This window comes from Lissotriton helveticus, chromosome 7 (genome assembly GCF_964261635.1).
Source record: "Lissotriton helveticus chromosome 7, aLisHel1.1, whole genome shotgun sequence".
NCBI classification, from domain to species: domain Eukaryota; kingdom Metazoa; phylum Chordata; class Amphibia; order Caudata; family Salamandridae; genus Lissotriton; species Lissotriton helveticus.
The window spans coordinates 1,095,957,543-1,095,985,475 of record NC_136068.1 but is presented as its reverse complement, the minus strand read 5'-3'; the positions used below and the strand labels follow the sequence as shown (position 1 = coordinate 1,095,985,475).

At 45.9% G+C, this 27,933-nt stretch overlaps 1 protein-coding gene across 1 annotated transcript in view; it reads right to left on the bottom strand.

Moving 5' to 3' along the window:
* Positions 1 to 27,933, bottom strand: part of FSCN2 (fascin actin-bundling protein 2, retinal) — a 90,696-nt gene that overhangs the window by 10,046 nt on the left and 52,717 nt on the right. Inside the window, exons 2-3 of the mRNA XM_078650771.1 lie at positions 3,544 to 3,700; positions 3,111 to 3,232 (exon numbers count right to left, since the gene is read on the bottom strand). Of these exons, the coding sequence (XP_078506897.1) occupies positions 3,111 to 3,232; positions 3,544 to 3,700 (279 nt within the window). The remainder of the gene's footprint in view (positions 1 to 3,110; positions 3,233 to 3,543; positions 3,701 to 27,933) is intronic.

The window sequence follows — 27,933 nt, the reverse complement described above, 5'->3', positions numbered from 1 at the left end:
TCCGGTGGCGTGGCTGAAGGTGATGTACTTGCTGGAAGAGAAGACGGGATCAAGCGTGTGGCAGGCGTAGTGGGTGGGGGTGTTGACCAGTTGCTTGAGTCCGAGGTTGGTGAGGTTTTCCAGCAGGGCGGTGGTGTTGCGGTCCTTGTTCTCCAGGTGGAAGTTGAGGTCTCCGAGGAGGATGTAGTCAGTGGAGGGGAGGGCGTGCGGGCTGATGAAGTCTGTGATGTATTCGCTGAATTGTGTGCGTGGTCCCGGGGGTCTGTAGACGAGGGTGCCTCTGAGGGTCGTCTTAGGGTCGGTGTGAATCTGGAAGTGGAGATGTTCGGCTGCGGCGAAGGAGTCGTTGGCGTCGGTCGTGATGCGGATGGTGTTCCTGTGGACGATGGCGATGCCACCTCCGGTCTGGTTGATGCGGTCCCTCCTGATGATCTTGTACCCGTCCGGGATGGCGATGGCGATGTCGGATGCAGAGGAGGCGTTCATCCAGGTTTCCGTGAGGAAGGCGACGTCCGGTGATGTAGCGTCGAGGAGGTTCCAGAGTTCCACAGCGTGTCTGTGGACGGAGCGGGTGTTGATCAGGATGCAATTGAGGTGGTTGCTGCTGGTGTTTGTCTTGGCAGGTGCGGGGCAGGTTCGGAGGCAGGTGAACTTGCAGGTGCAGCAGGTGAAGGGTCCGTGGGTGCGTCTCGGGGTGGCTCGGCAGCAGGCGTGGGTCCGGACGGCATTGAGTGCGTTGAGAGTGGCAGCGTCGTAGGTCAGTCGGGTCGTCTTGCCTCGGCGGGGAGGGCCAGGGGTCCTGGCGCTGGGCGCGGGCCAGGCGCGGACGGGCGCAGACGGGCTTACCTTTGGCGCACCTTCGGCGCTCAATCGGCGCTCCCGCTGCGCGCGTCCGCTGCGCGGTCGCTCTGGGGGCGTCATAAGTAAGGAGCCGGGAGGGAGGAGCAGCTGGGTGGCGGGAGCGGGGCGGCGAATGGAATCACAGGGGGGCGGGGCCGCAGGGAGGCAGCGGCGGGAAATTCCAAGAAGCAGCGGGCAGCGGGAAATTCCCAGGAGCAGCGGGAAATTCCCAGGAGCAGTGGGCAGCGAGCGAAGGAATCTGCAGGCAGGAGGCGGCAAAGGCAGGCAGGAGCGGCAGCAGTGAGTGGGGCGACCAAGCCCTGTGGAGGGCAGAGCGGTCACCCCAAGATATAACCTCCAGATATAACCTCCAGCTGCAACCCCAAGATGCAACCTCCAGCTACAACCTCAAGCTGCAACCCCAAGATTTAACCTCCAGCTACAACCTCAAGCTGCAACCCCAAGATGTAACCTCCAGCTGCAACCTCAAACTGCAACCACAAGCTGCAACCTCAAGCTGCAACCACAAGCTGCAACCCCAAGATGTAACCTCCAGCTGCAACCCCAAGATGTAACCTCCAGCTGCAACCCAAAGATGTAACCTCCAGCTGCAACCTCAAGCTGCAACCCGAAGCTGCAACCACAAGCTGCAACCACAAGCTGCAACCCCAAGATGTAACCTCCAGCTGCAACCACAAGCTGCAACCCCATGCAGTAACCCCAGAATGTAATCTCCAGCTGCAACCCCAAGCTGCAACCCCATGCCGTAACCCCAAGCTGCATGTGTAAATATTGAGGACTCTGTAGGGTGCAAAGATGCTCTAGGCGTGGCAGCCTTCTCTCTGCTTACGTTCTCCATGCCTGTCATCGCTGCATCCCCACCTCCTCCCTGCTGCAGGCCGTCTCTCGGACGGTGATGTCATGCGCCGCTTCCTGTTGCCATGTACAGTCCTTCTTCAGGAAGTGCTTCTCAAAGACTCATAAATAAATAAGTGACCGGCGTGGTGTTGATGCCGCTGCCTGTTCCCTAGGGAGTGACTGCTTTGTCCTGACTCCGAGGGGCTGTCACCTTGTAGGCTGTGGCCTGGGGTGCGCAGCCTACGGGAGTGATGCCATGCACTATAAAGCATGTACTCACTCCACTGTGAGTATGAAACTCACGCTTGACCTGTGTGCCACATGACCTCTCTCAATAGGTGTACCACTGTCAGAAATGTTATCTGACATAATCTCGTGTCCTAATTATCGTTTACTAAAATATTGTTCCCTTTAGTGTAGATTTTCTCATATTATTCCCAATGGGGTGATATCTAGGTAAGCTATATTTTTTACTCGCTATTTTAGTAAACTATACGTAGGACGCGATATTTATTTCAGCTGATATCCCGACAAGGGTATTCGGGTTTCATACCCTCCCACCTTCATTGACCAGATGCTCCTGCTCTTTACTGGGGTCGCCTCCCCACTTTTTAGCAGCAGCATGGCACTGGTGTCGATTACTCCAGGGTCGTACCCAGCCCCAGCCCCCCGGGCATTACAAGACGGACGTGAAAGCCTGGCAGATCTTGATATGATGCTCACCCACGCTGCAATGCAACCGTCGCTTAGCAACCTCCGGCTTTACTAGTTGCATTACAGATAACGCTGTCTATCGACGCTCACATCTTGCACTCGGATTGCATTACAGGAAGTCACTCCACCGCACGCCGGGCTTCCTTTACTTAAAATAACCTTTTAGAGTTACAGAATGTTTATCCAATTTTATAGGTAACGTTGGCAAGACAGCCAGGCTACTCAACGTGAAATATGAGGCAAGAGAGTAAAATTCCTGTGTCTAAGGTACATGGCAAAGAGCCCTCGTCACGTTGAATTGAGCCTTTAAAGAACACAAAACCTCAGACTGGGATCGCACTGAAGCCAAAGTATGTGTGGCAACATGATTGATTCCGCACGTGCAAGTGTGTGTTGTTACTTCATCTTCTGACTCCAGGACTGCATGGCTGGGCAGGCTTAAAAATGAGCTGGTGGTTTTTGTGGGGTGGGGGAGAGAGCTGGCAAGGGTACCCCTTTTGCTTCCCCTTCCTGGAATCAATGCTGGTGTTGAAATATAGATCATTTTGTGTAACAGTGTATTTTTATGAACCTTCTTCTACAGCACTCTTGCACTGAGTCTGGGGTATGTCCTACGTCTTAAGGAACATCATAGTAACTAGATACATACTTTAACTTATAAGCATGTTGACTTATCCTGAGAACCAAAGGAGCCTTACCCACAGCGTCAGAGACGGCGGCCAGCTGCCCATTTTTCTTGGTGCACACGTACTTTCCATTACTGGCCCTGAGGGCCACTCTTCGGCCGCGCCACTCGATGTCAAACATTGTGTTGGCAGCGCTGGAGAAAAAAGGAGACCGGAAGTTAATCTTTGAGCTAATTTACAGATGTGCCCAACTTCCTCCTGAACCACCCACCTCAGCGCTATAGTCAACGATTGACATAGGACTGCATAGGGAAAGGGTCTATACGGAAAATGGGATATTTCCAGACACAGTAGTGCCCTCATCAGCCTTTCCTGCCAGAGTTTTTAGATTCACAAGCCTGTCTGGATCCTCCCCACGCCCTTAAGGTCAAACACCCTCCGAGGACTCTGTGGTAGGGCTATTCAACATATATAGGCTCCACGAGTGAAGAGCGTCACCACCTACATTTCTGTGGCCGTGGACTGAATGCCACCGTGGGTGACCAGACACCAGTAGTTGCCGGCACTCGTGTAGAATATGCACTTCCGTGACTCTTTGTCAACTTGCATCTGGAACGTTTCAAAATCTGTCTCCTCATCTTGATTGGCAGACACATTGATCCCTGTAAGTGAAAGAAAGCGGATGACAGATCTGTTATTGTGTTTTTTATGTTCAAGACACAAACAGTGCTACTCCGATTAGGATAACCCAACATTTCCCTGGGCAGCATCTTTACATTCCTCTATCTCCAGGTATATAGCGATGACCTCCAAACGAGCATAGGGGCGGACTCACCACCTGGGTAATCTATCAGTTAGATCCCAAATTCGTTGAAGTCTCATGACCCTTCGGCCCATTTTAAAGTCAATTGGTCTCACCTCTGGTATATATTGGCTTTGCCAATGGTTTTTCGTGATGCTGTACAGCATGGGGAGAAAAGTCAAATGCTTTTTTGTGATGCTGTGCAACATTGGTAACAATGCAATAGAAAACAGATGCAACAACACTTCATTCCACGCTGGCGTGCACATACATCACAACGCATGCGCACCAGCAGAATGACACAAGCACCATTGACTTTTTTACTAACCGATTGCCACTCAGTAAATCAAAATCAGCACGTTAGAGCAACTTGGAGGGCAAAATCAACATTGAGGAGAAGCACACAATGGAGTGGTGGCAGGAGAGAAGAACACTAAGCACAGGTGTGTGAAAGACGCACTCAACAGAGTGAGCAGTGCGCAAGGGTGACAACAACACAGGGAGCGGAGGAAGAAGCATTGAGCGGGGAGAGGCATAGGAAGCATTTGGGGGGGCGCATGAGGGAGAGAGCTTGAAATCATATAGACCATCATTGAGTGCTTAATCAAAATACAAAAGTAGTTCCCTAATAGTGAGCAGTGGGAGGGCACAAGTCAGTCGAATCAAGTGGATGGTTATGTTATGTTATATTAGTAAAGCACACCATCACCCACAAGGGTATCCTAGCGCCGAGCAGCTGTGTGTGCTTAGCCCTACCTATGGTAAGTTGGTTAAGTGAAAAGAAAGGTCTTCAGCTAATTGTGGAACTCAAGAAGAGAGCATAAGGCCCTGGAGGGAGGTTGTTCGTTGCTTTAGGAGCGATGCATGAGAACATTTGCCCTCCTGATCTGGTTCTGTGTATATGTGGGATGTTGACAAGTAGGAGTCCTGCTGAGCAGAGGTGTTTGGATAGTTGATGGGAGGAGATGCAACTGTTCAGGTAGGTGAGGCCTGAGGTGTCGAGTGCCTTGAATGTGTGTGTGAGGAGTTTGAATTGAGCGCATTTGTGTATTGGAAACCAGTGTAGTTCTCTCTGGTGTGGCGTGATATGAGTTCTGTGTGGGAGGTTGAGGATGAGTCTACCATCCGACTTTTGATGGTCATTAGTCTTCTGGTGAGTTTCTTAGTGATCTCAGTGTAGGAGGTGTTCACATAGTCCCACCTGCGGGTGACTAAAGTGTGAGTGATCTTTTTTGTGTTGTTTGGGAGCCCTTTGAAGTTCTTCCTCAGAACCTCCAGGGTGTGGAAGCAGGGTGCAGTGATGCGGTTGACTTGTGCAGTCATGTCCAATTTCCTGCCGATGATGATTCTGAGGTTCCTGGTGTGGGTACAGGGTGTCGGTCCGAGTTCAGTCGACCACCAGTTTGAATCCCATAGTGAGGAGTTTGTGCCAAAGATCACTACTTATGTCTTGTCTGTGTTGAGCTTGAGGCAGTTGGCTTTCATTCAGCTAGCGACTTTGGTCATGCAGGAGATGAATGTTTTTCTTGTGTTTAGCGTCTGGTCCTAGAGGAGTTTGAGTTGCCTACCATTTGCGTAGGAGAGGATGTTGATGTTGTCTGCAGATGAAATTGGCCAGAGGGATCAGATATGTGTTGAAGAGGGTGGGGCTGAGCGTTTAACCATGTGGAACTCTGCAGATGAGTTTGCAGGCTTTCGAGGAGTAGGATGACAGGCGCACAACTTGTGTTCTATCCAGTAAGAAGGAGCAGAAACAGCAAAAAGCTGGTCCTTGGATGGCAATCTTGTGCTGGCACCTGATAAGCATGGGGTGTGAGACCATGTCAAATGCCACAGAGAGGTCAAGGAGAATGAGGGATGCCATGCCTCCTCTCTCAAGGATCATGCAGATGTCATCTGTGGCAGCAATGTGTGCTATTTCTGTACTGTGGTTGGATCTGAATTCAGACTGTGTGGTATTGAAGGGGCAGGTGGTTAAAGAGGTAATTGGTGATGATAAAGAGGCTAGGCTCCTGGAGGGGGACAAACACAAGACGGAGCAAAACGGACAAGGCAAATAAGAAGCAAGAAAATGAGAGTGACAACAAAGCCAGCCAATGGTATGCAATGTATGGGTGTTAAGCCCACTGTAAGTTCTTGGTAAACCGACACTAGGTCTTTTCCAAACAGACAGTTGTGCTGCCCGGTCGGCTTGACCTAAAAAAATGATTAAATTGCACCCATAGTTTTGCTCTTAAGTTTGAAGTAAATTTACATTTTTTGGGACTCCATTAAAAAACTCAAGGCATACTTCTCTGAAGCTGAGACAGTCACAGCTTCCCATAAGTACTTACTTGTGTAGGCATTTATGCATGTATAAATGTAGTAAGTAAACATTTACGCAGGTTTGCATGCTCCATAAACATTTGTACTTTACAACTTTTCTTTCTTGATAGGGAAAAGGTAGGTAGAGCATGAGCATTAGTGCAAGTTTCTATGCCTCACAAAACAGGTACAACATATTCATCAGCAATGTAGGCTGCATTCTATTGCACAAGAGATGAAGAAAGGTATCAGAAGTGTAAGTTTCACTCACAAGCTAAGCCTCTCTCTCTCACAGGACAGGTAAAACTTGGATATCAAATGAACAAGCTTCTCTTCCTGACAGATCAGATGGAGCGCAGCAGCAATAGTGCATTAGCAGTGCATGCTGAACATTGAGAAATGCAAAAGAACTAAGAAGGAAAAATTAAAAGAGTGGGATAAATGTGTGTGTGCATGCACGTGTGTTACAGATCCTACAATCTCCCTGATTGCTTGAGCTACCACGTGGAATCCTGACATTAGGCAACAATAGTAGGGAGTGACTGATTACCACTGAGCAGTCCTTGGGTAATTTCCTCTTTTATGTTCCCCCTTAAGTAGTCTTTTTGGAAGGGTTTTCACACTGCATGTTGAGTTTAAGTATGGAGTCAGGAGCTCTGATTTATAGCTTGGCTTGGAAGGTGTGGACTGTGTGCTTAGTATTAGAACAGCAGATCTTTCTGTGCTTTGTAGGAAGGACAGGTTAAGTAGTAATGGTGCCATACTCTTGGAGTAGACATGGGCTGTGGTGATCCTAATTGGTTCACTTGATTGCACAGTCATAGCCGGGAGTCAGAGGATGTCCATTGTGTAGGGAAGTACCTGTCCAGAGGGACGTCTGGAAGGCAAGATAATCTTAGCTTTGGTCCCTTCACTTGTGTTTTACACCAAAAGACATGCCTATGTAGGTGGAATATGCTAACAGGTGCACTTAATTTCAGGGCTTTTTTTCCAGCTAGTCAGGATCTCTCTAAATTCTTGAGGTTGGATGTGGTTGTGGCCTATTCTGACCCAAGCAATGGGTTAGCCTGGTACTTGAGTCTCTTTACAGCTTCTTCTGTGTCTTTAGCTTTTGCGTGCTTTGATAATGTAAGTGCTGGTGAGAGCACTGTGCAGTTGGGGGACCTTTGTGAGCCACATATCCTTCTTACTACAGTAACTGACACAGGGCCTGATTTAAAGATTGGCAGGCAGCCTGCCATATCTTGAGATTACCACCAGCCTATCAGTGATACATGTACCTTCAGAGGAACCACCATCATGGCAGTTACTCTGAAAGTACTGCAAGTTTGGCGCACATCTGCTGTTGTTCAGGCAGCCGTACAACCATCTTTTTTTGTTTTTCAAAAACAAAAAAATGAACAAACGAATAAACCATGGAGGTTTTCTCCCAGGGTGTGGGGGTCATTTTTAGGTCGAGCCTAGAGTCAGTGTGCATGCGCTGCTCTGCGAGACTTGCTGTATTGGAGCATGGAATAGAAGCTCCGCACACTCTCCACCCATATTTGTCATTGGCTTGTGTCATTGTCCTTCCTAAATGCAGTCTTCTGATTCCTTAATAGGCTTGTTAGTCCCTCCTTAGCACCGCCTTGTCTTAATTTTTACCTTCCCATGGTGACTGGCCCCTTTACTTTGGTTGTTACACTGTACACCTTCTTTAGTCTGTGAGCACCATTTTCCTTATTGAGTTTCTCTTACTGCAGGCAGGACATGGGTGCCTGCTTCCAATAACAACATGGGTGCCCACTTTCACTTTAACCTGGGTGCCCGGCATTATCTCAATCCCCCACCCACCCCATTGCTGCTTAATCTCGCTTTGTTGCCCTCGTGTATGTTTCTCCCCCCCACCGACCAGTCCTAAAGCCCCGCCTCCTTCACGAGACCGTCTACTTGATGTTATCATTGCTTGTTTTACCTGAGTAAACTGAGGGGCCAATACTTAAAGCATTATTTTGTCAACGTAGGCCAGCTTAACACTTAATATTAACAACCACGCATTTCCCACCTACTCAACATTTCGTTTTCTTGACTCCATCACATTCCTAGGCTAGGCTGGACCAGGAGCTAAAAGCGGCCCTAGAACAAATGTTAATTTTTTGCAAGGATGATGGAGTTTCCAGAGAAGCCGAAATGCCATTTCTCCGATGCCAGTCCCATGAAGTCGCATGTCGGGGGAGGCTAAATAACTCAGGCTTGCCAATCCCCACCTGTCACCTTCTGGGCCGAGCCAAGAGCTGTCGCTTCCATTGGTGCAGCAGGTACTGTGGCACCGGGTCCCTTGCACAAGGCCACACTGCTACGCTGCTGTCTGTGCTTAGCCCTGAGTAGAAGCGGGGAAATAAACGGCAGACCATGCCATGCTCAACTCATGCGTAACTTCTGGGGGCAGTGGATTCAACTGTGCCTTGATAGGAATGCGGGTGACCAGGGGCGGATTGGCACTGCGGGCACTCGGGCATGGACCGAAGGGCCGATGTCCCAGTGCACTCTGTGGGCCGGTTTTTCCCCCCCTTTCCCAGTGTACAGAGAGCACTGACAGGGAGAGGAAAGCATCTTCGCTGTGCAGCCGCCGCAGCGATGATCAGCTGAGGCCTCTCCTTGACCCCCTTCCCTGCCAAGCAATCACTCTGATGATGGGTTGGGGAAGGGTGATTCTGTGCCAGAATCGGCCTACCAGGGGGCCAGGTGTTTCTCAGGCCTATGAGGCATTTTCACCTTGTCCCCCCTTGGGCCCACGCAGCCAGAAACAGTGCTTGCATTAGCCCTCGACCCCAGCCCATCTCATCCAGGGCATAGTGGGCGAGGAAGAATGGGTCTCACTTTGGGGGCCAGGTGATGTGGGGACTTGCACCATCTTCACCTTAGCCTCCCCCCACCCTCATGGATGGCCCAGAAGCTGTGTTTTTGCTTTAGCCCCTCTCCTGCCACGCCATTGCCCCGAGGCAATGAAGGGCTGGAGAGGGCTGAGTAATTTACAAATAGCTGGAGGCTCGCTGTTTTTCAGTTTCAGATGCTTCTGCGCTGGAGGGCTGGGGAATCATTTTTTAATAGAAAGGGGCCTCGCTGTTTTTCAGGTGCTCCTGCGCTGGAAGGTGGGGAATCATTTTTTAAGAGAAAGGGGCCTCGCTGTTTTCAGATGCTCCTGCGCTGGAGGGCTGTGAATAATTTGGTGATAGAGGGGGCGTGGCTGTTTTTCAGGTGCTCAGCTTGTAGGGCATTGTCACCTTGACCCTGTGTCCTTCCCAAGAACAATATCCTCCCACTTACATTCCTTGTGTGTTTCATGAAAGGGCACGCCCGCGAATGTGGGCCACGCCCAGCGAATGTGGGCCACGCCCTGCAAATGTGGGCCACTTTTTTCGTCAGTGCCCGGGCCAAATTGCGATCCCAATCCGACACAGCGGGTTCAGTGAGAACATGGACATACATTCTGGGATATGCTACGTGTGTAATTACTTTAAAATAACACAATACCGACATTGGTGAAACTACAAGGTATTGGGAACAGCAAAAGAGGCAACAGCTACTGCTTAGCTGGCCTAATGTGACACCGCCGGGGTCTCGTGACACATCGGTTGAACTTGTTCACAAGTCCCGCTTTGAATCGCTATCAAAGGCCGCACTGTGGCCCACATCCATTGTTCTCCATTGATCGAGTGCGCTGAGCCCACAGAGATGCTGGTGACACAGCACCTACTGCATGCCTACTCCTTAGGGACGAAGACGTCATGAAAACTCAACTAGTGACATGGTAGGGACTGCATGTCTACAATTTAGGCACACAGATGTTCTGAAAACTCCACTGGTGACACAGCATCTACAACACACCTACAACTTGGGCACAAAGACGTACTGAAAACTCCACTGGTGGCACACGAGCTGCCACACGCCTACAACTTGGGCACAAAGTTGTTATGGAAACTCAACTTGTGAATTGGCACCTACTTCACGCCTACACCATGGATCTAAAAGGGGTCCTGAAAATACAACCGGTGAAACGGCACGCCTACACCAAAGGGCTGTCCGAATGCCCACCTGGTGCCACAGCACTTACTGCACAACGCGCCATGAAGCTGTCCTGAAAATCCAACTTGTGAATTAGCACTTACTTCACGCCTACACCATGGATCTAAAAGGGGTCCTGAAAATACAACCGGTGAAACGGCACGCCTACACCAAAGGGCTGTCCGAATGCCCACCTGGCGCCACAGCACTTACTGCACAACGCGCCATGAAGCTGTCCTGAAAATCCAACTTGTGAATTAGCACTTACTTCACGCCTACACCATGGATCTAAAAGGGGTCCTGAAAATACAACCGGTGAAACGGCACGCCTACACCAAAGGGCTGTCCGAATGCCCGCCTGGTGCCACAGCACTTACTGCACCACGCACCATGAAGCTGTCCTGAAAATCCAACTTGTGAATTGGCACCTATTGCACGTCTACACCATGGGGCACAAAAGTGTCCTAAAAACTCAACTACCGATGGAGTCCCTGTGGCCTCGCCAAGGAGCATAAAAAACAAAAGGTGCACACCTGTGATGCAAATCAAAACTACGATCCACTTTCCCTACAGGGAAGTATTTGTTGATTTGCTACACAGCTGTCTTGTGGTCAGCGGACACTAATGCACTACTCCTTAGACCTGAAGAGGCACTTAATGAGCTGCAGTGACCTAAATGACACCTTGACCATAGACCCATGCCAGCGGGCGAAGACCAAAAGCTAGTGCGGTCGACCTCGAAGCTGGGGAACCAGGTTCGAGTCTCGGCAACGACGCTCAACATTCTGTTATTCTGGACAAATCACCTAATCGCACTGTGCCTAGCAAAAAAAAGATGAATATCTCCGTCTGTAACGAAATTGGTGATTATGTAAAGCGCTCTGATGCCTTCGAGGCAAGTTCGCGCTATATAAAAATCCCAACAAAAAAAATTGTGTTTTATCAAAAAAGCTGTTTCCTCTGCTTTACAATACCACCTTCAACAAGCCACATTATTTTGCCTCTAGTCCCACGCCAAAGAAAACCTTGCACAAGACATGATTTGACTGATAAACAACAGCAAAGTGAGACAATCTTAAGAATTACTCTGGTCCCAATTTACAAATCCAATTGCACGTGTAAATTAAATTAAAATGTGCAAATGGATTGTTTTGAGAGTGTAAATTCTGGTTTCTGTAGCCACAACCTAGAATTTGCACTTGTAAATCGGTTCACTAACATACAATAGCTCCATTATAATGTAATATTAAGCTGGATTAAACTTGCTCTCAGGTTGGTTTGAGGGTTTGAATCTGTAAATGTGATATTTAAGGTGAACCTCAAGCTTTTGATCTCTTTGACTTAACAAACGTTTTCTGAGCCCTTTCCACCCTAGACACGGTCACAGATTTACTCCTGTCAGAGGCAGGAGTAGATCCACACCCTAGGTGGGAAAGGGAAGGGATTATTCCCAGAATTGGTGAATAAGGGAAACAGTTTCACCTTGAGGAAAAATATTCTCCCTTTGGGGAAAAAAAATTGTGCATATACATTTTTGTATGTGTTCATGCGAAAATGGGATTTGCAAAATGACTTTTCCATTGTGAAGAAGTATAGTGAAGGTACCCAAGTGCCATCAGTAGACTACTGCTACCAGTGTCACTTTGAAATAAATGATGAAACTGCAAAACTAAACACTCAAAACATTCTATAGGTGCACACCTTAGCTAAATTAGGACGGGGCTATTTCTGGTACTAAATCGGGTTTTAAATAAAGGTTAACTCGTTCCGCAGCCTCCATGATTACACAGCATTTTTTTACCACATGCATCAATTCACTAGCAGGACCATTAGCGCTGCGGCCCACCAGTTGTTCCTTTTTCTGTACCTTATGCATACTCACTACAAATGAATCCATTTCCAATACAACGCCAATAGCTCTAACTCTAAAAGAAATGCGAGACCTATTGCATTGCAAATGCTTGTTATTTTTCTCTGTTCAGGGCTCCCAGAATTTTCCTGGTGGCAAAGAACAGAAAAAAATACATCAGACCATTTGCTGTAAATAGGGTGAGCGGTCTGAGGTCCTTACTCCTACAGCCCTTACTCTGCTGAGCTATCGGAGTAAGATTGCTGATGGCCAAACCATAGCAGGACGCCACCATCTGAAAGATACCAGTCTGCCCAACTCACAAAAGAGCAGGCAGACCAGAGGTTTGATGGAGAGAGTACACCACCACATTTGTGCCGAAGTACACTGCCTGCCAAACTCTAAATCAGACCCATAATACCTGTTGGAGGTTCTTAATAACACCTGAATTAGTGGGATCGCTGCTGTAATTTCATAAACAGGTTGTGCTTTTCGGGTGTAAAGAGGCAGATATCCCTGCTCTCTGAGTGATAGTAGATAGGTTGAGAGAACGCTCCACTCTCAACTCAAAGGTGAATTTACAGTAAAATAATAACTTAGGTGAGTGCAGGGGAACACAATGAAAAAGAGAATAAAGAATATCAAGGCATTCGAACTGAACACAACAGAATTTAATGATGCAGGATAAATAAGAAAACGTCCAATAGAAGTACACCGACTCCTACAATAATGCTTGCAAGAGCGAGCTGTGCAGCTACAGGGGGCACCAAAAGGGGAAAACATCAGTAAACCTGAACTCATACTGTATTCCTGGGCCACTTGTTACCTTACTTTTTAGTAAATGCAGACTCCTTTCCAAGCACTCACGGCGAAGTCACCACGAGGCACTTATGAACAAATACATTCAGAAAAGTGGAACACTCTAAATAGATAAGTGTTTGGCATCAAAGTAGACAACTGTTGTACGCCAAAGACTCAGGATAATCCTGCCTTTATTTCAGGTGTTCTCTACTTTGTCTGTTTGCAACTTTAGATGTCAAGTGTCCCAAAGTGCTCCAGAGGACCACATAGGTAGCACTATGGCATGATGTTTGATACAAAATAAGTCCCAATGGTCCCACAGGATGCAGAAGATTTATCACGAAGGCAAGGTACACGAGCAACCTGTTGGGACTGGGGTGACCAGTTCCAGAAAGGTCATTATGTACACTGTTTACAGTCCTGGACATTTGTGTGACGTCCTAATGCATTCTGGCTGTTGTATTGTTTTGCTTCAATTGAACTAATTAGATGAACACCACGGTAATCAGTAATTTGTAGATAAAAAGTTCAGGAGTGGAAATAGTGTTGATAAAGACCTGGAGGGAGGTGGTCATCCTAGAAGAAGCATCACATTCTATTTTGTGGGACAAGTCCTAGGGAGAAGTGCAGGAATGAAAGGTTTTATTGAAGGGGGATTTGGGTGGGACTTAATGGGAACCAAAGACCAAAAGTCAACCAATCATACACATACAATAGCAATGGATGACAGGTTTGCGCTCTAAACTTTTCACAAAACTAATGGTGGAAACCTGAAAGATGCAAACCCTCCGTCCTTCTACTCCCCGCAATAATAATGTCCTGCCAGGTCCACGACAGGCACCTGAGAAACAACCGCACATCAGTTCTAAACTGTTTCACACAATTTATTTGAATAGAATGTCAAGAGCACAGGTAGGGGTTCTCATCATTTGTGGTAATCAGGGGTAACAACTGCTACCCCTGACTTGCACTATGTTGGCATTGCCATCTGACTGCTATTCTCCCTATCTGGCTAGTGGGAAAAGCAGCAAAAACAGGCACTTCTCCCTCCTTGAAATATAATCTTGATACAAGCAATCCAAAGAGAAATCACTGCTAGTGTATGTTAAAGCTGTCTAGACTGGGAAACAACCTTTACAATGCAACTTTTACCACGCACTACCATTACAACAAACTTTTACAACGCAAGATCCATCACATCGCATGCCATTACAACGCAACCATTACATCTCATGACACTACAACGCATTCCATTACAACGCATGTCATTACAACGCAGTCATTACAACGCATACCATTACAACGCATACCATCACAACGCATAGTACCCTACACTATCCCAAACTTACCCTACTGTTGCACCCCCTGGAGTTAGAATAGTAATTTTTACCCCTACACTATCCAAAACTTACCCTACTGTTGCTCCCCCTGGAGTTAGAATAGTAATTTTTACCCCTACACTATCCAACACTTAACCTACTGTTGCACCCCCTGGAGTTAGAGTAGTAATTTTTACCCCTATACTATCCAATACTTACCATACATGCAATGTAATGGTATGCGTTGTAATGGTATGCGTTGTAAAGGTAGTATGCGTTGTAATGGAATGCGTTGTAAAGGTAGTTTTTAGACAATTCGTTGTAATGGCATGCGTTGTGATGGAATGCGTTGTAAAGGATGTTGCGTTGTAAAAAATGCGTTGTAAAGGCATGCGTTGAAAAAGTATGCGTTGTAACGTCATACAACCGTCTAGACTATTACTAAATGGTCAATAAAGTAAGATGTGGAAGGTTAACCATATTAAGAAAAAATTCTGAGAATTTTACACAATATCATATATCAATACCCGCGCTTTCGAAACACGTACAAAAGGCTGGTATTTTCTCTGAATATGGTGGCAATCTTATCATTGGTTTCACCAGCACTGCGCTTGCTATTCCTGCTCTTAGAGGTATGAAGGCTGCTGCAAAGGGAGACGCGCACTTTCCACAGTAATGCGTAGACTCGTTGCGTATCTATTGAGACCCAGTGATTTTGGGAAGATCTAGCACCGTTTTGTTTTCAAATACATGAATCCCCTTAGGCACTCATGAATTCTGCAGGCATCCTGATTGGCCAATAAAGGCAGTTTAGACTTAAATAGGCAATCCTGGTTACTTGTCATTTACTGCACCTCTAAGATATTCGCACTCTGTTTTACGGGTTAAATTTGTTGGAATTTGTGGGGGAGGCATCATCACTCTGAGTTTTCCTATCTTGAAACAGGGAACTCCCCATTTCGAGGTGCAGAACTGAAAGATGCTGTAACATCACAGGTGGTAAATTCCACACCCAGCAGACTAGGGGCAGATTTACTATAAAGTCATGTAAAGCAAGGCAGCAAGACAACTTGCTGCGGTGTGTGACAGGGAGAGAGCAGGAATGCCCTATATCTACGAAGATATAACACATTCCTGCTCTCTCCCTGCACTGGCGCATTGAGTGCAGCGTAGCGCCAGCACAGGCAACCTTGCACCATGCACCTTAATGCAAGGGTGTCCAAGTTACACCCTGGATTATTTTATGCAAGAAGGGACACCTTCTTGCACAAAAACAATCCTCTGAGGATTTTTCCTCTTTCTACATGTGCTACATACTTAAAAAGAGGAGATAACTAGAGGAAATAAACATTTTTTCATTGTTACACCTCACCCATGCATGCCATTTGGGCAGGGCTGTAGCTTGGTCAGTATGATGGGGGTATGAGCTTAGGGTTTCCCAACAATCACACTGGGACAGCTTGTTAAAACACATTATATGAGAAGCAAAACATGAGGAGGGCTTAAGGGGCAGAGGAAAGAGAGAGGAGTGCATATTGTTAGGGGTACACAAGATACTCAAAACAAAGAAGAAAGAGACTGGTAAAGAAGAGAGAGACTGGTAAAATCTGACAGACAGTTCACAATACCCAAAGTGAAATAAAAGGTGCCACACCTAATGTGCGTGCACTAATTGTTAAATACATACGATTTACTCAATGGTAGGTGGTATTTTTTATTCAATGCGCTGCCAGCCACAGCAAGTGGATGGTGGGACTGGGCAGATTCCTGCACATTGCAGTATGGCATCGTAGGTGCAAATGGACGCATGTCACAATCCCAACACTGAAATACAACCAAGGGATTGCCGGCACCGGACCCCCAGCCTCAAAATGAGCATTGGGTTAGCCAGCTCCAGTCAATCCTGGAGCTGATTGGTCTGATTCAAATGCAGGAAGTAAACCACCTTCTTTTCCCGCTCGTCGTCCGAGCGAGGAGTAGACATCAGCGAGTTTTAAGGCGTTCTGCGCCTCACCTATTTTTAAAGCTGCAAGCCGCCCTTGGCTTCTTCTTAAATGGCTTGTTCTAACCTCATGCGCTTCTATAAAAAGGCCCCCAAGCTCTGATCCACACAAATTCCAACTAATAACCCCTATAATCTTGACAGGAAGTGGCTGATCTCTGCAATCATGAAAAGTGTGACAATTTTCAATGCAAGGCCACACCCTCCACTCCACTTACTTCATATCTTGCGGCATTAGGAAATCCGGCCTGCGTGCTGTTCTGCGTCACCGGCCCCCTGACGCTTCACCCAGAGCCAAGATGTCTGTGAGCTTTCCTCGGCAGTGCTCTCAGCATGCATCCAGTTTCCCGTGAGTGAAGCAACGTTCCTACCACAGGGGATGTCCCCCGTCCCCCTCTCCCCTCAAGGGAGCGTGCCCAAAGTTTAAAGATCATTCGCAATGCTTTTCCTTTCACTCATTATCAAGGTTCTTAGCTAAGTTCAATGGAATGGAATAAGGGCGCCTCTGGAAGAGAAGGTGATGTCTTAAGAGGCCTGGCACTTTTCCCAGTCAAAATGCATATGTGTGCCTGGGTGGCATCACAAGACAGTCAATTTATGTAAAGATGTAGGGATAAATGGTTTCAGGATTAGGTGTAATCGTACAATAATAACGGCCCCGTGCCAGGGAAGCAGATCTCCAGAGTGACTGTGCGGTGTTTGCATTCTCCATTTGAAGTGAATATGAAATAATTGAGAAACAATTCTTTCACTTTGCATGCATGTTATTTTGTATTCATAGGGGGCAAAGGCTTATGGCACACAATACCAGAAAAAAGGTGAATTACTGCAGAGTTTGCAGCTGGAAACGACTGGGACAGCTAGGACACTCCACAATTACAGCTGGCGCTTCCAGCAGCCATGCAGAAGCAGTGGTGCTGCTGAGCCCGATCCATGATGGCCGCTGCTCCAGCTTCAAGTGAGAGACGATACACTGGCAGTTTATGGGGCCGCTTGCACCTTGAGTGGTAAATAATCCCATGGAGGACTAGCAAGCTCTGCAAGGTTCCATGGCACAAGACATGCATTGGGAATCTAGGCCATCTTGGAACAAAGGTCTGCCTGCCACTCTGTGGTAGAGCTGCGGATACTGCAGGATGCAGGTGCAGAAGCCTGAGCCCAAGTGCCAGAAAATCAAGGGTGCACCAGCAATTAGCAGATGTCACCAGAATCGGCAAGTAGAAAGACGGGAACCTATCTTCTGGCCCATGACAGGCTGCTGACAACAGCAGGAGATCCTGGGGAATGGATCCGAAGAGAAGGTGAGTAAAGAAGAGAGTCCCCCACCGTATGAGAGCAAGGAAGAAAATGCATCTAGTGTCTCTAATAGCCTCCTCCACCTGGCTGAAGTGCAGCGCAATTCAAGAAGACATTCAGCTCGACTGAGGTGTGCTGCCTTGAAACTGCACCTTACAGGTCTGTCCTGATGCTGAGAGAGGCCGGGAGAGGTCTTCAGGCACGCACACACATTACGTCACGCTCACGGAAAGATGTGGAACCCATGGGCCTTTCCAAATGCGGCCTCGCACCACAAGGGGAAAACTAGAGGCCATATTATCAAGAAAGGGCGATACATTATCGCCCCTATTATCGTCAGGAAACTGCCGATAAAGCGGCGATAATGGGGTTGATAATATGCCCTTGTGAATTCCCATAGCAGCCCAGGTTAACCCCAGAACCTGGGCTGCTATGGGAATTCATAAGGGCATATTATCAAGCCCATTATCGCCGCTTTATCAGCAGTTTCCTGCCGATAATAGCGGCGATAATGTATCGCCCTTTCTTGATAATATGGCCCTAGGTTTCACAAAATGGCATCTCTTTCTGATTCAGGCAGCTTGCCCTAAAATGAGACAGAGTGCAGCAAACACTTAACCTGAGGAAGATTCCAGACATATCCACCAAAAAGACTGAGGGCAGCAGAGACCGCACCCTAATGCCCAGGAAGAATTTAAATCAGAGGAATGTCTTCACACAAAATATACCGGACACAGACCTCGATAATACATAAATAGCCACTGTGCGTACATTTGGTCATGTGAAAAGACTGCTGTACCCAGGACAGCAGGAGATCTGGTTGTGGAGCCAAAATCCAAGTAGATAAGATGGAGGAGCTTTAGAGATAAGATCTATAGAGATTAAGGGGCATATTATCAAGGGATTTATCTCTGCTTTTTTGGCTTTAAAAGCCAAGAAAGCGGAGATAAAATTATCTCCCTACTACCTAGCTGTCGCTAACACCAGTTAGCGACAGCTAGTAGGAGATAGCGACCATCTTGGGCCCCGCTTTGCATGTCAGAGATATTTATCACTAAAGACATGCAAAGTGGGCGTGCCAAGATGTTAGCGACGGGAAACAGTCGCTAACATCGCTATCTCCTATTACCAACTTTTGGAGATATTCGCGCTAAGCGCGAATATCTCCAAAAGCTAACACCTGCCCTGAGCAGTTCTTAGCTATGTTATCCAATGGGAGGTGGATAAAATGGCTAAGAGCATTAGCTCGGTAATGCATGAATATCGCTGACTTTACAGCGATATTCATGCATTTCGGCCGATTTTTAGCGCTTAGGAGATAAACCTTGATAATAGCAAGGCTCCTAAGCGATAAAAATCGCCGCAACACGGCGATAAAATTATTGGCGCTAAGCCAACATAGCGATAATTATCGCTAGTTGTTGGTAATATGCCCCAAGATCCTTAGGGAAAAGTTAAAAAGACTGTTCTCTCATATTTTCTGCTGTATTCACAGCTATCAACAATATTTTTAATGTTTTACTTATGTGGGGCTACTTCCTCATTGTGACATCATCTTCCCGCAGGGCTTTATCTTACTTTAGTGTAAAATAAGCCCTCTTGTCATCTTTTGCGCCTATGAATTTTTCCTCTCTGCCGCTTCACTGTTCTCACCTTTCCCTAGCAACTTGCTATTAGTTGCGTCTTGTTTTCGGGAAGCACTTTTCCTCATTGCTGCTAACCTGGAATCAATACACAGGGGATTCCAAACTTCAGACTGCCTAGCCCGTCCGTTTCCTCCTTTGTGTCTGAACTGTTTTGGTCAGCGGGCTCTGTTCTGTAAGGAAGCAAGCCCGAAGGAGCTTTATCCTATGTCTATTCAAACATGCATCAGTGGGAGAGACAATTCCATCCACCCTCCAAAGCCTCATGATCAGCTTCATTGTCCTCTTACGTTTTAAAGTAGATTATTATTACTAGTCTTAGCTCCATTTAGGGTGTCTACTTATGCTATCTTCTCAGTTCCCATTGTCTTTTTAACAAAGGTGATATTTCTACAATCTTTTCACGGTTCCTTATACATGTAGCTTACAATATTCACTCACACAACACACACTAGCTTGCCTGTAGAAACCCTGGAGGTATATCGGACAGCCTGTAAGGAGCAGCAGACAAACCAGTTGTGCCTTGAAAACAAGTGCATGTAATAGTGGCACTATATAACAGAGATTAGGATATGATCCTAAAAAAAAAATGTTCCTCATGTAAACACGGCAAGTAGCCCAGAGAAACGGTTCAAAGTTTCAGAATAGCTTAAGAGAACAAAAAACGATGTGACCCTTTTTCAGGTAAGAGTAAACTCACTTGACAGGGAAAAGAAAAGAAAGCTAAAAAAGAAGCAGAAGGGTAGAGTCTTATGTAAACGTCTGGTAAAAAAAAAACATGGCGAGTGACCACTGTGGTTCAACGCCAGGTTCGTGAGCCATGTGGTGTTACACCAATATGGCCACTGGGTGGAAGCTGGTAGAATAGCATGAGGTGTTTTATTTTTCATGACAGCCTATGGTCTAAAAAGCAATACTAAATGGTGTCCTCCTTGTAAGGCCATAAACTTGTTAGGACAAGGTTCTCGATCTGGTCTTGGATAGTCGGGTACAACAAGGATTCTCAACTCCCCAGTACCTTGGGAATTTCACCTTACTCTTTGGATGCAGAGCTTAGTCAATGCTTGGAGGCTGCTGCGATGTAAAGAACAAGACTATGCGGTCCAGTCCCCCAGACATTTAACCATTCCTGGATTTACAGCATTCTTTCCCCAAAAGATCCCACATAGGGTCTTTTTGAATCAAATGACCGTGCTCGGGGGATACCTATTGTTGCTCTTGTTTCCATAATACTAACAATGACGAGATATCCAATAGCACCGAAGAACTTGAAATATGAAATGTTTATCTTTCAAAACAAGCAGGACGTAGCCACAGCCAGGGCAGAAATAACCTGTTGGACCACTTTAGGCTGAGCGATGTAGAAGGAGCTACAGTTCAAATATTGTCCGAAGGAGCAGCTTACACTTTCTTATGGTCATAGAGGTAATCTGAAATAAAGATGAATAACCACTTCAAAGCAGTAGAACAGATGACAAAATGGAGCAAAGGGGTGAAATGCTCAAAGGAACTATGGCATAGTAGAGTGGGAATGCTAAAAAAACCACACATACCTCAATAAAAAATATCAAGCAAGGGCAATGCCAATTGGTCTATGATTTGCGAGAATTAGAGCTATTGGCGTTGTGGATGTCACTGTCTTTTGCCCATGCGTTTTGTTTTGGAGTGGAATTATGTGGGCTGGAATTGTTAGTTGTGGAATTGTGTGGTGTGGAGTGGATCTGTGGAGTGGAAATATGTGACATGGTGGATAGATATGGGTGGGAGCTGCACAGCATAGACAGGAAGACAGCGAGGGATAGGTAGTTTATGCACGAGGTGCTGAATGAACTCCAGACAGAGGAGCAGAGAGAGCGTGCAAGAAAGACAAACTGAGTTAGTATGAGAGGAGAGCAATAGAATAAAAGAATGATAACCAAACAAAGGATAAAGGGTAACATAGAAAGAAGAGAGAGAAACACCAAGAAGTTCTGTGTGTGTGTGCTTGAGAAAGAGATAGAGGGCGTTAGAGAGAGAATGAGTAAAACTGAGAGGGGAAAAAGACAGTGTGTTTCAGAATGAGAGTGACCACAGGAGGGATCAAAAGAAATAGACCATTTATATGTTTGGCACCTTTTTCCGGTTAATAACCTTCCCAGACTGTAACAACTGGTCCATGGTGAAGCTTATTTGCCCATGCGATGACACCTCTGCTCAATCAAACATCCACTGTGTTTTATTTTGTACATTTTATTCTGTACCCAGATGGGCTTACCCGAAACCCATCTGGAGGTCGTGGGGGCATCGCACATGTACAACAGCTTTTCTTAGGCTGCAACAGCTTGAAAATGACGGTGTTACTCATGCTGTGTCTAGTTTTTTAAAATTAGTGATCAAGTTGTGGAAGTCCATGTAAATAATCACGATTTTAAATTGACTTTGTTTTATTTGGAACTTAAGATTCCTTTTATGATGAAATGCTATTCTTATTTAATAGAGAATTACTGTGTTAGCCACTTTTAAATGTATGCTTTTATGAATTCAATATTGAATACCGAATAAAGCTCTTTTTGAATTTGAATTTGACCATGTGTGCCTGGGTGAATGTTAGACAGAAATAGAGAGAGCAGAGGACTAAATATAGAGAGAACAAAGAGCAGCATAGAGGACAAGAAAAAGAGGAGAGGTGAAATGGTGAGAGGAAGAGTGGAAAGAGGTAAACAGAGGAGAGAAAAAGGAAGAAGAGACAGGGTTACCGAGGAAGTGTGAAAGGCAGAAAATTGAATATATAGAAAAGGTGAAATTTGAGGAAAATTCATGGAAACCAGGTTGCAAAAGCAAAGAAGTGAAAGGGAGAAAGTGAAAGCTGAATGAGAAAAAACATGCAAACTGAAAAAGAAAAAAAGGGAACGTTTGAGAACTAAAATGTTATGTAATGTTAGAAATAAAAAGTAGAAAGACAAGAGAAGAAAGATGGAAGATATGAAAGAAGGAACGTTAAGAGGGAGGACACATAGATATTAGAAACATTAGAGAAACCTATAGAAGAGTGAAAAGACCGAGGGCAAGAATGAGACGGGGGCGGGGAAATAAACGACTGCGTAGGAGAGAGGCAGAAAGAGATAGATGAAGGATTAAGAGGGCAGAGGAAGAAGACAGGAAAGAGAATCAAATATGGGTAACATGGAAGCTAGCCAACTACTCAGTATTCTTAAAGGTACACAAATGAAATGCAACTACACCGACCATTAGGTCTTTGACCAGATCTATGCCTACTGCCATGGTCCCTAAGTTGTCAGCAGTCATCCTGGGCCGGCTACCAGTTCATCGACCTAAAAAATGTTCATATATATTTCTTCACGGGGCGCAACTAACCACGAGAACAAGCATTTTGATGAACTGCCTCACCTATTAGTTTTTATTCCTCCGCAATTTTATAGAATCACTGCATATCTGCTATCTCTTTTAGCATTATTTAATGTAGCTGCTTTTTGTGAATACATGTTTTACTTGTTTGCGAAGGTTTTAATTAATCATGCAATAAAGCGATTATTATTATTATTAAGAAATGCAGAAGAAGACCCATGCAGCGTCTAAAGTACACCATTTGGTGGAAACAGAACACAGGATTCATTTTTAAAAGGGATTGGTGCAGAGATTAGTAGCAAACCCCACCCCAAAAGAAAAGGTTTGTAAGGTCGGACTACCAACCAGCAAGGTATGGTGTTAATGGTCACACAAATGATAAAATACAGTGAAAGCAGTAAGTCCAGCAAATCTAACTGAATAAAATAGTCACATAATTTAAGAACACAGGTAAATCACAAGAAGTAGTCATGACGGCTTCACGAATTAGAACCTTGAAAAAGATTCAACCAAGAAGCACATAAATACATCAAAATACTGTGTAAAATACAATCAACATGTATTAATGGAAGAAATTATACAAAGACTGGCTTAAGGGATCCGATTGTGATAAATAATTAAAACCAGGATACGGTCACATTCTTATTCTGCAATTTTTTCCAAAAGGCATAAACTCGCCCTCTAAAAGTCAATGCCTGCTGCGCGATTGCCTGTGAACTAACAATCCTCAAGCACGTTGAGAGCAAATCATGGACAAAATAGAGGCCTGCCGAATGTAGGCCGAATGGAAGTAAGAGATTTAGGGGGATGGCTGAGGAGGCAACATAACCATCATTGAAGTATTTTTCTAACAGCAGATTTATTCAATAACGCTGCTTTTATTAGTGACGGCTGATATGCTGAAAATAAGTACATAGCTCAAAACGAATAATGACTGTTTTCTAACGAAAGATACACAACATTGACATAACCCTTCTCCCCTCAGTCAGCAGCAAAAACACAGCAGCGGCTCCTCCGCTAAGGCGGAGGAGTGTCGTCCCAATTGAAAAAAGGAAAAATAAAATTATAATAATGCATTGTTATTATCATTTTATTTTTCTGTAGTGCACCAGTTTGGTTTTTAATACTGGGCAATGTGGGGCGGGGCTGGGCCTGTGTCACGGGGAGAAGTGGTGGATGCACCAGAAGTGCGCATGACGGTTTGGCCGGCCGTCTTGAGCCGGCCAAATGGTCACGTGCACTTTAGCATTTCTCCACCAATTTGGAGAGCCGGGTGAAGAACTGTTTCAGGCTCCCACCCCTGTCTGAGAGGCAAACCAGGCCGCTCAGACCAATCATGACGCTGCTGTCATGCTAGTGACAGCAGCATTGTGATTGGCTAGGGGAGTCTGGGAGTCTGTGTGCTTCCTGCTTCCTTGCATCGTGGACAGAAGGACGGAGGAGCGGCATAGCCATCAGGTAAGTGAATTTTTCTTTTCTCTACCCCCTCACCCATACTATTCAGTAGCTGGCGCCACTACAAAAACACCTCAGCTTGACGGGAATGTGCATTTTGCTTTATTCAGTCACTGAAAAGGAATAAATGCATACTATTGCTGTTAATAGTTATAATATACATTTATTTCTGAATGACCTGTAAATAGAAATTCCTCTCATGTTCTTCCCAGGATATGTTAGAGGGTGCCCTCTGCACCCTTTAAGGTTGTATTTCTGTTTCTAAACAAGGGGGTTTACATAAAGAACCAAAGAACTCCAGGATAACGTGAACTGCTCATGGTGCGCTGGCCCAAGGGCCCTCGATTATAGCATGAGGGGTTAATCATGCTTCTTTCCACACCACCAGTCCCTGAAGGGAACATTAAAAAAGATAGCAAACGCAGGTAAGCGCTCCTTACCGTCTATTCCCTAAGGGATTCAGACAGCGACAGAGCCAGCAGACGCCTGATGTAACCCATCCCTTTAAGCTGTAAACAACAAAGAGACAATTTCCAAAGGATCACTGACTGCAAGCAGTAAGTTCGACACTGGGTGACCCAACTCAATGCCTAACAATACGACTGGGGGTCATATTTACAAGAACTGACACATCTGCATCGATGCATCAGATTTCTTGTGCCCGCTGCAAATGCCCTAATGCTGCCATGGATGTTCTGTATTTACAAGACAGTGATCCATGGCGCAAGGATTCAAGGATCTGTCAGAAATTCTGATGCATCTTTCGGTGCAAAAGTGACACATTGCTGGAGTTGGTGGTAAGACTGACGCAACTCCAGAAATGCATCAGAACACAGAGGCAAGCCCCATGTTAAAAGCCCCACTTCAATTCTTACACCTGTTTTAGAAGGCATAGGGACTTTGACCCAGTCAAGTTGTAGAGTGACGCAGTGAAAAGTTGTACATTTCATTGCATCAGTTCTACGTTGCTTTTAATGTGGGAATGCCGACCCTGTATGCATTTTACCTGGTGTAGATATAATATGAAGCAGGACTCTACAAATTGAGGAATTGGACCCAATGTGTTAGTTTGTAAATATGGAGCAGTGTGAAGCACTGATTGCGCCGCTGAGGCATAAAAAAAGAATGACTCTGTGGCGGCGCCATCTCTTTGTAAATATGCCTCAGGGTGATTTGCAGCATAGTAAGCTCAGCAACCCCAAGAGATATGACCCCAGAAGAGCTAGGTCATTTAAGGATAGACATAGAAGAAATACATTTGTGGATAGCAGTCACATTCACAAGAAAATGGTACGCTTAATAAAGTATACACATGTTATTATAGAAGCAGCAGTGTTCTTTAACACCAAAATATGTAAAGTATTAGTTGAACTATGTGGTGAAGTAAATGTGCAATGTCGACATCACAGCTTAGAGCATTACTTACACTGTGAGAGGGTGTGTGCAGCATACTCCTGAACATTGACATAAACAACGAGGAAATGGCAAACAAGCCGACGCAGAGGAACACCATAAAAAACAATTAACATGTAGCCCAGCGGAATGACACAGGACTTTGTGTGGTGCTTGAGAGGCACTTTGATGTGTGAGATGTTGCCCTGAATATTTAATTAAATCAAGCTCAAGGAACAAAAGAACAAATACCATCTTCAGGAGCCATTGTGCTGCTCAAACAGAAGCCGCACCTGCAGATCCAACAAAAGTCGCGAGGGCTACAAAAGCATTGAATTCTAGAAACTTTGTTTACACATGTATACATACAAGGTCCGTATCTCCCAACCGCTTGTGGGCCGTTGTGCTGCTCACACAGAAGCCGCGTGCGTTGATCCTACAAAAGCCACGTGGGCTACAAAAGCATTTAATTGTTAAAAGTCTGTTTACACGTGCATACATACAAGCAATGCTACCCCCAACTGCGTGGGGGCCATTGTGCTGCTCAAACAGAGTCCGTGTATGCTGATCCAACAAAAGCCATTTGGGCTACAAAAGCATTTAATTGTAGAAACTTTGTTTACACATGCATACATACAAGCTCTGCTCCTCCCAACCTGTGGGGGCCATTGTGCTGCTCAACTAAACTGTGTGTGCTGATCCAACAAAAGCTGTGTTGGCTCCTAAAGCATTTAAATGTGGAAACTTTATTAACACACTCATACATTTCAAACTACGCTCCTCTCAACCATCGTCCCTGTTCACCTATGTTCTATTGCCACCAGCTGAGTGTGTTTCACTCACCAAGCACAGAAACACCGCATTCCTAAAACACAAGCTTAGAGAAAAAACAAAAATAGTGCAACGCAACTAGCATAAATCAACAGGAGACAAGAGTACATGTAATAGGGCCAGTTGCCATTGGTGGGAATCAAGCACACAAAGGAGGGACAAATACAAGCAATGCACCATTGAAAAGCCAGCATTTCAGAACAGCACACAAAATGACAAATGGAAATCAATGGGCGTGCCAAAAGCCAACAGAGGAGATACAACATGCCTCGAAGATATCGCATGCACACTGCCTCAGCTCAATCTAAAAAACAAATACAAGGAGATGTTTACGGCAACAACATTATTTCGTATAGGAAAGCATTTTTTACAGATAGGACAACAAAACAGGGCACCATATAAAGCATTAGCAACCTGTCAAACCTGCAAAAAGGCCATCAGGGAGGAATGAAAGAACTGAACCACACACATAATGACTTCCTGCTCCAGGATTGTTCTTGAGTGTGGCACCAGGAAGTAGGATATTGTCATAAAGACAACTTCTTGCCTGCAGCTCGCTCAGGCTGAAAGGTAAGCGGGAGATATCTGTGAAAGTTAGTGGGGTGCAGGGACAGCAGTTGGAATTTGCATGGGGGTGTGTTTACTTTGTGCGCCCTAAGTTGGTAGGGTATGCCCAGACGTGGGCCCTTGCTCAATTTGCTACCGGATTCAAACTAGCCTGGCTGATGAAGGGTGTTACCCAGAAACCATTCACAGGATGCTTGCTTTCGGTTCAGGGAAGACCTGGCTTGGCAGTTCGGGCTGGACTGTTCCCATGAGGCACAGGGTCAAGACTGATTTGCATATAGCTTGGTCTGAACTGAGGTGGCAAAGTGAGCTAAAGAATGATGATGGATTTAACCCAGATCTGTGACTGGGGTTGAGTGTCTGAAAAGTTTCAGCGCTCCCTCCATCATCTCCTTGTGTTTGCTTTGTGCGCCCAAGTTGGCAGGGAATGCCCAGACGTGGGTTCCTTGCTTTCTTTGCCACTGGATTCAAGCTAGCCTGGCTGATGAAGGGTGTTACCCAGAAACCGGTCCCAGGATGCTTGTTTTCGGTTCATGGAAGGCCTGGCTTGGCAGTTCGGGCTGGACTGTTCCCATGAGGCACAGGGTCAAGACTGATTTGCACATAGCTTGGTATGAACTGAGGTGGCAAAGTCAACTAATGAACAATGATAGATTCAGCCCAGATCTGTGACTGGGGGTGAGTGTCTGAAAAGTTTCAGCGCTCCGTCTATCATCTCCTTGTGTTTGCGTTGTGGGAAAGGGTACATGAGCAACTGAACTTTGCATGCAGGTGGAGACAATGGTGGGAGCAGAACCTTGACTTTGGTGTTAGAGACTGCAGAAGGATGGCAGAAGGAGACTGCAGAAGGATGGCAGAAGTACCAGGTTTACCTGGGGACACCGAGGTGGGACAATGGTGGCAGAGGTACTATATTCTTTGAGGAGGGAGGCTCAGTTAAGATGGGGGTAGCTGCCAAACAGGGCTTGACCCTCTCATCATACTTCTCCCCAGAATGGCATTTTGAGGCAGTCGGAATTTTTTCTGTTATCAGAACGGGTCACTCAAACTGTCCCTTTTTATAAACTTCAAAGCTTATAGGCATTTTTTTTAAAATAGAAAAGTTATGAGCCTGAAGACTTTGCAATTTCGCACAACTCTAATCAACTGCTCAGTGGTTGGTGTCAATGCGCATATGACTTGAAGGCAAAACACTGCAGTAAGGGTTCCGGCAGTGAAGTGGAGCTGGAGAGTTAATGCACACCT